General features: G+C 37.8%; 1 protein-coding gene across 1 annotated transcript; it reads right to left on the bottom strand.

The window, feature by feature from the left end:
• Nucleotides 1-9,743, bottom strand: LOC144657242 (uncharacterized). The gene is made up of 9 exons (XM_078517555.1): nt 9,610-9,743; nt 8,275-8,378; nt 7,473-7,547; nt 6,559-6,772; nt 3,979-5,273; nt 3,610-3,744; nt 2,761-2,897; nt 1,890-2,052; nt 1-1,347 (listed from the first exon to the last, which is right to left on the bottom strand). The coding sequence occupies exons 2-9, from the start codon at nt 8,363-8,365 to the stop codon at nt 1,160-1,162; spliced, it is 2,298 nt and encodes a 765-aa protein (XP_078373681.1). The 5' UTR covers nt 8,366-8,378; nt 9,610-9,743; the 3' UTR covers nt 1-1,159.
• Nucleotides 9,744-9,981: the final 238 nt, after the last annotated feature.

Here is a 9,981-nt window from a genome sequence, read left to right as displayed (position 1 = left end):
TTCATCTACAAACATAATCTGCAAGTAGAAACGATTTTAAATCTTAACTTTCATCCCAACAAGAAAGCAGCTCAAGCCTGCATGTCATCATCGGCTTTTTACTGAAAGCTTTTATCTTCATACTTTTATTTCATTTTGACGTTTACAAGAACTGTATCCCTTATCGTTGACAGCTTTTAGTCTATAGTCTATACTATTCTGACTATTTATCTTTTCTTTAAATGATTTCATAGTATTATATTACACGCTAAGTATCCTTTCTTTTAAATTGTAAGGTCCGAGTATACCAAGAGTCACTATTTGTAAAACCCAGAAGAAGAAAGGCAGTGCCTTTCGAAATACTGACTTTACTAGTTAAGTCATAAGCTCAAAGTATTTCCCGTTCCTTCTGAGATTAGCATACGGTAGAATTAGGTGGTCCTTCAATACATTAGTCAGTTTATTGGCAAGCCTGTGCCTGATTCAAGTGAACATTCCGATTAGTCTCCTGTGACTACGATATATGGAACGCTTAGAAATACTAGTTTCAACAAATTAACTTTCTTTTATTTGCCTTATACGGGTAAAACACGAAGACTGATACTTAAACCTAACTATGAGCTTGTTTTTTTGTTCCACTGTCACTCAAGCCCTGGGAACGAAGGTTGGAGTGAGAGTATTTACCCAGGGTGCGTGCTCATGGTGCTTTGCTATCTTCCTTGGGAGTGGCTTTCTGTGTATATAAAAACACGCGTACAAGTAAATCTGCAAGCGCGAAAGAACTGGATTGCCCCTGGTTACTTGTAGCGTGGGATAAATAGATGATCGGATAAACGTATTTACTGTATTACCTCCCAGTCCGCCATGCAAAATATTTCATATCCACATATAAGAATTAAAAATGCTATGGAATTAGTATAGGGACAGAGACTCGGTATGGCTAAACGTCTTCTTTTTCCCTCCCTCCCTCCCTGTCTCCTTCACTCTCTCCCTTCTTACAATTCGCGGGATTAAAGTATATTACACCCGTTGTAGTCCTACACTTCTTCGCCTGCGGACTCGTACGGTCCGGTAAGCACATTTTTCGGGTCATCAGTCCTCTGTAGAGTAAGCGCACACTGGGAATATGTAACTATCTACGATTATCGTAAACACCACTTTTACTAACACAGTCAGTTATTCACAAGCACGTTTCGTGCGTTTCTCGACCTTCAACTGTGTTGCAAATGAATTGTTGGCTAGGATTACGGTTTCTTCTGTTGTCTGCTTCGCTCTGTGTTGTATGATTCCTCAGGATGCTGGCCAATTTGCTTCTGTACAACTTTAAAACCTTTCCACTTGCAGCGAAAGACAGTAAAATGAACAGTCCTGTATAGAAACCAAAAGCATAAGATTCACCTTAAGTACATGTAACAGCGAATTAATGTAACCAATGTGATCAGTGTACCCTCCGCTGGCCAACAGAACCAGCAGTCCTTACGTTATGAGGGATAAATTAATTCTGAAAAGGGTTAACGGGGTAGAATAACGTTGCAGAACTTCAGATTTTTTTCCATTTGTTTGTTTGGTCGTTCGCTTTTTGTTTGTTTTTTGCTTTCTTCGTGTTTGTTTGTTTGTCCTTTTTTTCTCTGACACTTTTCTTACTGTAACAAATTAAGCTATCTACTGAGTAACTTCTCCTTCAGAATATAGAACACATGCAAGACATGTTGAAGTACAGTCAATATTGCGTTTTGATGGCTTTTAGTTCCTGTTCAATAGATGTATTTTAGACTTGTTTTTGCTACTCTTTCAAGACAAATTATATGAGTTGCTGTACACCCAATAGGGAGAACGTTTCCATTGATTTTGAGATAACGTAGCTGGTTTCTCTCGCACAAAATCAATGAAGTTATAAAAAGGAACCGTACCTTGAAGACTGTTTAAAACCACATAAGGGTACCACAGGAATGACAAAGCTTTCAAGTTTGCAGCAATTCCAAGAATCCACGTGACACCCATCACTGAAGCCATTTTAACACAAATAACAGCTACACTGGTGTTTTGTTGCTGATTTGTCACATGTTGGGTTGTCTGAAATAGAATGACAGAAACACTGATAACTCCTCAGTTAAATGATTGACAACAGCCGTGAGTCAAAATTAACAATTCTAGTTATCTTTCACTGCAGCTTTCCAATCAGTCAGTCAATGGGCCGTCAATCAGTATGTTAGTTATTTGCTTAATTGTTTTATTAACTTTGTCAGGCGTTTAGTAACTTACACAATGTACGTGGTCAGCTTTTTAGTCACTTTGCCACCTAGTCATCTAGTGTGATTTAAGACAGTCAATTGAACTCGATAACTAAATACATTTTTTCACTCAGCTCTGGTCGATTCTCGCTCAACGGTTTTGAGCACACTTTACGACTGATGAAGGGGTTATTACCGAAAACGTCCCGCAAAAAATATATACGCTCTAAGCACTTTTGAAGAAACAAATTTTTATGTTATTGCAACATAAAATGCTTTACAGCACCCATTTATTATTTTCATTTCGACTAAAAATTCACTGAAATTCTATCTCAATGCACGTACACTTAATAACGATCTTTTGAGAGCTTTTCTGTTCTACGTGGGCAAATAAAAGTACATTTGCATTTAATTACAAGGAATACATCCAACATCATTCCGTTGGTTGATTGTGATGCATTCCAACCTTATTCCCAGGATCTCTGTACCCCTCCCACTAGCGTGCTCTCCAGGTTGGAATATTTCATAATGAACAAGTTATTTCCGTTACCTTTCGAGTTTTGACGATATGGAACACAGTGTGTCCCAATGCATACAGATTGAAGATCAACATCAGTGCAACGGGCAAAACAAACGAATAAAGAAGGGCTTGAGGCTGAGATATGAAACATTCCTCTTCTCCTTGTCCTGTTTGTTAACAAAAACACATTTGTTAAATATATGCCAAATGAGCATTTTTGGTTCCAGATTAAAACAAAATATTTTCTGAGAAATGCATGGTTAACCCCCCAGTTTCGTTTTTGATTCCAAAAGCCCTTGCTTAGCCTTTCTTCACGTAGACATGAACCACGCAAAAGATCTTTGTATTAAAAAGAGCAACGTCTTTTTTGATGATTTGCTGTTACCCATTTATACTGTCTCCTGAGTGTAGAGAAGCACTGTGACAGTTAAAGGGAATATGTCACGGGGATTTCGCAGTTTTTTGCTCTAAACTGTTCTGAAATAAGTGGTAGGCAACTTTACCCATGAAAAACATTGTCTCTGAACATTCAACGGAAGACATAACCTTTCTTTGGGGATAGAAATCAAACTTAAGCTACCTATTAAAATCGACTTTTTAAGGCGCGCAGAAATAACTTGAAAACGTTGGCTAACGTTTTCAAATTGCAATCGATTTCCATCCGAGCCTTTAGTGTCCTAAATTAACAGTTGTTAATAAAAATGAACCATCATTTTTAGGTTTCGTACGACACAAATATGAATTTGGGCTGTTCAAAAATCTGTTAAAACCGTGACATAGTCCTTTTAAGTCCCTTGCCAGAGAACACAACATAATGATCCCAGCCATGGCTCGAACCTCTCGAGTACATGCAGCACCTATCCGTAACCCAGCACTAACCATATCCAATAAATCCTTTCTTGACCTGATCAACTGTAACGCAAATTAGCACAACAATGGCAGGAGTTCCCCAAGCATACACACAGTACTTCATGAGACGTTTCTTGAATTCTCCTTGCTGATTTGCTGGAAATCCTGTCAAAGTATAATAATTAAGAACAAAACTGTGAACTCACGATATAACTGAAAATCTGTAAAATCATCAAGGATTTTTACCCGGCAAATCCAATCCATTCTACCACTTTGAAAACTCTGCACGTGCCCGTGATCCCGGCTGCGAGCTTTCGCTTTTAAGCATACATACAGTTAACATGCATCACTTCAACAACTATAATATCAAAATAAATAACTTTACGATAGCAAACTTACCTGCAGCGTTCGTAAAAGTACGATGCACATCATACGCCATAACGTTCATCCACGTAAAGGAAGAAAGAACAAAGAAATGAAGAAGAACAGCGACTGCCAGGCATGTTTCTTGATTGTCAGTTTTGACAGCTGAGAAGAAGATACTTTGGTACAGCAATAGAGACAATGCCAAGTTTATTATGATCTTCCCGGGTAAGTTACGCAGTTCAGCAAACAGGATGTACGTCATTAGCAGAAGAACTAGAGAAACCATCGACACTATACATCCGACTAAAGAAAGAAGCTGGAGAGATGCTGGCGTTTTTGTGATCTTATATGGGACACTGGGTTCTTTCACTCCAGCAGAAACATTTCTTGAAAAATTTACACACAGAAGTAATTTGTTGTCACGAATCGCGTAAGTAGTGTTGCTATATATCTTGCCATAAAGTTTCAAATAGATGGTTCCGTTAGGCAGACGTTCGTAATCCGTTTCATTAAATGCTATCGCAGTACAGTTTGGTTTCCATTCCTCGACTGAGACGACATTTTTGCAGCTACCAGCAAATGGATCATACACCTCATCGAGCGAGCAGGACCACGTTTTCTCAATGCTTTTAACCACGTTCTCTTTTCTGTCTTGTACTACAACACTATGCTTAGACGTGTGACTAAAATCAAAGAGGATGGTGAGAGGAGGCGGCAGACCAGTTGTCCAACCGAGACATTCACTTTCCATAACACTTGGTTTAAACCCATTGCACAAAGCGCACTGTGGATTTCTAAATCGCACATGCTGCTCCTGGTAACTAGTACAGACTGGAAAAGCATACCTCAGACATTCTGCTTGGCAGTAAGTTAAATTTTTCTCTTGGCTGATATTGCTGCAGTCCTGAAACCGAGGAATGCATCGCTTCAAAAAGCTCAGCTGGAAGTCTTTTGGCTTTTTACCGACCAAACACCTCTTGTGCAAAAAGCCCACATCACTGCTTAAATTAAAATTTGATGCATTAAACCATGGTTTACAATCGAAAATAATCTTCCAGTATGTCGTATTTACTACACCATTGCATCTCGCGCAGAAGATATTTTTGTACGTCACATGACTGTCTTCGTCGAATACCGGTAAATTCCTTAAAAGGTCGTTTTCATCTTCATCCTGACATTTCTGCAGCACGCTTTTTTCTTTCCAGTTCTTTGGACACGTGTTCCAGACTGCATAACCAGGGTACCGTAAACGTGAATCGGGTTTTATACCAAAGCACGTCTGATTCGAAGTCCGACTGCTACTCTCAGGATAAACCATCTTTCTACATCTGTTAATGAAAAGAAGTATGTACATTGAATTTTTCACGCGCACAGATATTTTTAACTTTTGTAGGTGTCCAAGTGGAGGAAGTTAAGAGCAATAGTAGGGGCAAGGGGGTCTTTACTCGCCATTATAATATAGATAGGAGTCTACGCGCGCTCTGATTGGCTAAAAACCTATGTTTTATCAGAGTATAAAACATAGAAAAATCATGTTTTATTGTTTTTCGTCAGCTTTCCTCGAGTGCTTTGCGCGTCTTTGACTTTTCGTTGGCTATAACCACTCGTATCCAGCAAGGGCGAATGGAATAATTGTTTTATTAAATTCCTTTTTTAAGTATAAATCCACTGGACATTTCATTTTGATGTAAACGACGTGAGGCGGGAAAAATTGTGGCGCGGTGTTCACCGCTTGAGTTGAATGAAACTCGCAAGGAAAGCTGAGGAAAGCGAGCGAGAGAGTTTTCTTTCGAAGATTTTCTTCGGCAATCTCGTCTTAAATCGTCTTTTCATACTGGAACTTGATTGTGACAGCAATTAAGGTTTACGGGAAGATCCGAAGGAATAGCTTTTCTGGAAATTATACGCGTTTTTAAGTCGAACGAAGCAAGGGACGGATGTCATCGAGACTACTAAATTATGCTGAGACGAAATTGCACTCAGAGTCGGTGAAGTTTATTGAAGTTCAAAAAAACAAAATCAAGATTGAAAGGTAACAAACTTATCTGAAATGCTCAGCCTTATTTTACGTCGAACACTGAATGAAATTGTGTCAGTTTTCTGGTCTTCCCGTAAATTATTTTCTGCTTTTCGTCTTCGTTTACTCGCTCTTGTTGTACATATTTTTAATTAAACTTTTCACTCGCGGTGTCTAAAATCTATATCATAAAGCAAATAAAGAAGCCTAAGCCATGTTTTATTCTGTCATAAAACACTCCGGGCATTTGAGAACACTCGAGAAATGTAGAAAACATTCGCCTGCGGCTCATGTTTTCTACATTTCCCTCGTGTTCTCAATTGCCCGTCGTGTTTTATGACAGTATAAAACATGGCTTAGGCTTCTTTATTTGTTAACTAAATCCGGTGATTTCCAAGCACTTATTATTTTGCATTAAATCTTGACTTTCTTTTGCTGCAAAGCTCGACCATCAAACTGTGTTGAGATTTTAACTTAAATACAGTGAACAGAAAGACATTTTCAGCCACCCCTATTCACAATTCGTTAACGTTTACCTCTTTATTAAGGGTCTACACTCGGTAAACTAGCTTACAGCTATTCTGGCTGGCACTTACAATTCATCGAAGTCAAAACAACAGTCGCCAAAGTCTTCACAAACGTTGTCACAAAAGCATCTGGGTAAGTATCCATCGTGTGCAGTCATAAACGACACAGATGTATTTCTCTCTTCCCGTCCACACCGACTTTCACAACTGTACCTCGCGAGACTAGAATTTTCCACAAAACTGTACTTCAGTAAAACATGGATTTGTTCTTCCCACTGGGATCCTAGTAACATCAACAAAAAAAAAGAACAAACTTTGAAATGCCTCTTCACGACAGGCTTTCATTCACTTTCTCTCTCCACCTAGTTAGTGATCAGCAATTGAATCCTTATAAAACTGTTTGAGAAGGACAGGGCAAGCAATCATCCAATCATACAGTAAGTACCCAAACAGGGCCGGGTTGTTCGAAAGCTGGTAAACACTAACCCAGGATTAAAAGGTTGATCGAGGGTTCAATTTTTCTTGTAAAAAAAAGTGTCTTTAACACTTATGTTTTGTGGAGTTTGAGATTAGTCGACGTCAAAACTGGAAGACAGACAATATAAAAAAAACTCATTGAACGTACACGTTGAAATGAGAATCACGCTCATCCTGGATTTTAATCGTGCTTTGAACAACCCGGCCCAGGTCTGGTAAACCCCTATAAAACTGAAGTGGGGCAACCTTAGATGAACCGGAATGCCTTTATTGTCTGGGACAACGTTAACAAACATTTTTCTCTTAAAACAAAATCAAGCCAGAATGCTTATGGGATACAAAATTATACAAATCGTGCAAAGTGGTTTTTAAAAATAAAACTAAAAACTTAAAGAATTATGTTAAAAATGACGACTTTTACGGCTAAACCATACAATTTTTAGCCTACAGGTTCTTAATTGTTAGGTTCTTACCCACGGGTTTTTACTGTATATTCAATACATTACCATTTGTTGGGACCGGCACATCTGGGCTGCAGGTGCGGCGCAAGGTACGAAGGAGAAAAGAGAAAGGATCCGGTCCTGTAGAAAAAAGAACAGTTGTGAAGCAGTAGAAATGGAACTAGCCGTTAGAGAATTTGCTGCTTCGCCTGAGAAAAGATGGGCTATTGGGCCATAGATAAATACTAAAAACCTATCTGCTTTATTACTGTCTGGGTCATGGAAATTACGCTTCTCTGTTGATAACAAAAATCGTATATCATCTTCATTCACCTAGCTATAGTAAAAATATAATATTCGTGTAGCTAAGAATTCCTGAGCAGGCACACAGAAGTTTTATCAGTTACATTGTTCAAAAGTGCAATTAGGTCATGTCACTGTATCAGCGATCTTAACTGAGGCCCCGTCCACACTGACCCGGGTAAATTTGAAAACGCATCTTTTTTTCTCCGGTTAGGCCAACCGTCCACACTGAAACGGCGTTTTCGGTCACCGAAAACGGAGCTTTTCAAAAACGCTTACCAATGAGCGTTTGGACTTGGAGCGTGAAATAGTGTATTTTTATATTTTATTGTAAATAATTTTATTAATTTTTTTTATTAATTGTTTAATTTTTTGTTAGTATTTTTATGTTATTTTAGTGCTACCCTCGTTAAATAAAGACTTTACTTTTACTTTTACTTACTAATGAAGCGTATCGTTTTCAAATTTACCCGGGTTAATGTGGACGGCGAACATTTTACGCGGCGTTTTCAAATTTCTCCGTTTTCAAATTTACCCGGGTCAGTGTGGACGGGGCCTGAGTTACCTCCGATCTGTCCTTCGATTCTTCTCCAAAAGCCCGTGTGGAAAAACACCACAAGAAATAAAATTATTGAGAGATGGCGAAGAAAAAGCATTTCTTGTATACACCTGAAAAATTGAAACATAAAAGGCACGGTTTTGTAAAATTGTTTACTGAATAACACTGACTTAGAGCGTAATTTATGCTTTTAAAAATTTATTCTTCCGTTTTAGTTTGTTTAAATTTGGAAAACAGGTTGCAGCTGTGAATTTTAATGCCACGCAACACGTCTACGGTTATGAAGTTTTCCAACGAAGTATTTCAAAATGTCCATCGTTGGCACATTTCCTGTGTCTCGTCGCATCTTGCCCAGAGTTAAAGTTTTGATCAAACATCTTGTGCTACTACTTTGTCCGCCTGCAGCTGTTCAAATTCTTTTTCTTATTAGCCGGTATTTATAATAAAAATCTAAGGGCTTATAAGGCAGTTTTCATTAGTTAGCTGCCGCTGGTATAAGACGATCTTGTTTTCGCTCGTTTTAGGCTGGCATTGTGCCTTACGTGTGTACGTATATCAAAAATTTGACAAAACACCTGCGAGTGGAATTAAAGTATATCTTACTTTGAGCAAATAGAATAATTAAAACGAAGACGTTTTCTGTAGACATGTGACTGTCGTGAAAGTCGTGTGAGAAATTTCTTAATTAAAACTTGGCTAAACGCCTACCTGCTTCTCGACAATACCCTTTCTTGAAAACACAGAATAAAACTGCTATTTTGAACGCGTATTCCGGTGGAATAAAAACTATGCGTTCAGCAATTAGTAAAAGTGTAGCCGTATTATAAACATTGCCTTTAGAGATTATCATATTCAATCGAAAAATTCTTAGTTCAGATAATCACTTAGAAACACCTATTTAGAGGAAAAGATAACATTTATCGTATAAATTTTCCAATTGAAAACATGTCTACAGTTCTACATAATTTGCAATCTTGTAAAGATACTAATATTGAGAACATACAGGGCGATAGATTTTTCGTAATCTAATAATTTAGCAGCAGGGCTTGCGTAATGAAAAGCGTGGATTTTCTTTTCACAAGTCGATCTACATGCAAAGAGTCCCTATAGATGCCAAATAAAATGCAAATACAATTTACTTTTGTTTTCTATACCTGGTTTTGAACAAAGTGCTTAATTTCTTATCCATTTACTCATAAAAAACAAAGAGAACATAGTGTTATTTCTAAAAAAAATTATATGTGCTTCCATACACGCAATGCATATATGATAAGTGTTAACAACAAATTAAACACGAAGAAAACAGGAATGAACGAGCATTGAGATCAGATGAATACATACGTTCTCCTCGCACGCTTGTTTTCACCCCTCGCAGCACAAACGTCTATGTACACTTGGCCTTATAAAATTGTGCTACAAAAATCGATTATCACATTACAAAAAGCATTTCCAAAGAGGCAGATATTTGGCGAACAGTGTACTTGTGAAAAGTTCGGTTGATTGATTTCCATCGCGTGTTTTATTATTTATTCAGGCAGTGATTGATGTTTGACAAACATTGAAAGGTAAATATCACATAATATCAGCCCATGAAATTTGTATTTTTACAAATTTTAAATTAAAATCCTAACAGCTAGTCACGACAGGAACGAAAACAAAATTGTTTAACGCAAAATTCGAGACTGGAGACAAGGAAAATGAAAGAAAGCTTAA

The sequence above is a fragment of the Oculina patagonica genome, chromosome 6, assembly GCF_052425735.1.
Source record: "Oculina patagonica isolate OP01 chromosome 6, crgOcupat, whole genome shotgun sequence".
Classification (NCBI taxonomy): domain Eukaryota; kingdom Metazoa; phylum Cnidaria; class Anthozoa; order Scleractinia; family Oculinidae; genus Oculina; species Oculina patagonica.
Note: the sequence above shows the minus strand (reverse complement) of the source record. Positions and strands in the feature narration are given on the sequence as shown.

What these genes read in the sequence shown, in the direction of transcription:
- LOC144657242 (XM_078517555.1), bottom strand. Translation starts at nt 8,365, where the DNA reads ATGCTTTTTCTTCGCCATCTCTCAATAATTTTATTTCTTGTGGTGTTT. An exon ending in TGTTTTGACTTCGATGAATT is followed by an intron (nt 5,274 to 6,558) that starts GTAAGTGCCAGC and finishes TTTCATTAACAG; the next exon opens with ATGTAGAAAGATGGTTTATC. An exon ending in ATATCGTCAAAACTCGAAAG is followed by an intron (nt 2,053 to 2,760) that starts GTAACGGAAATA and finishes ATTCTATTTCAG; the next exon opens with ACAACCCAACATGTGACAAA.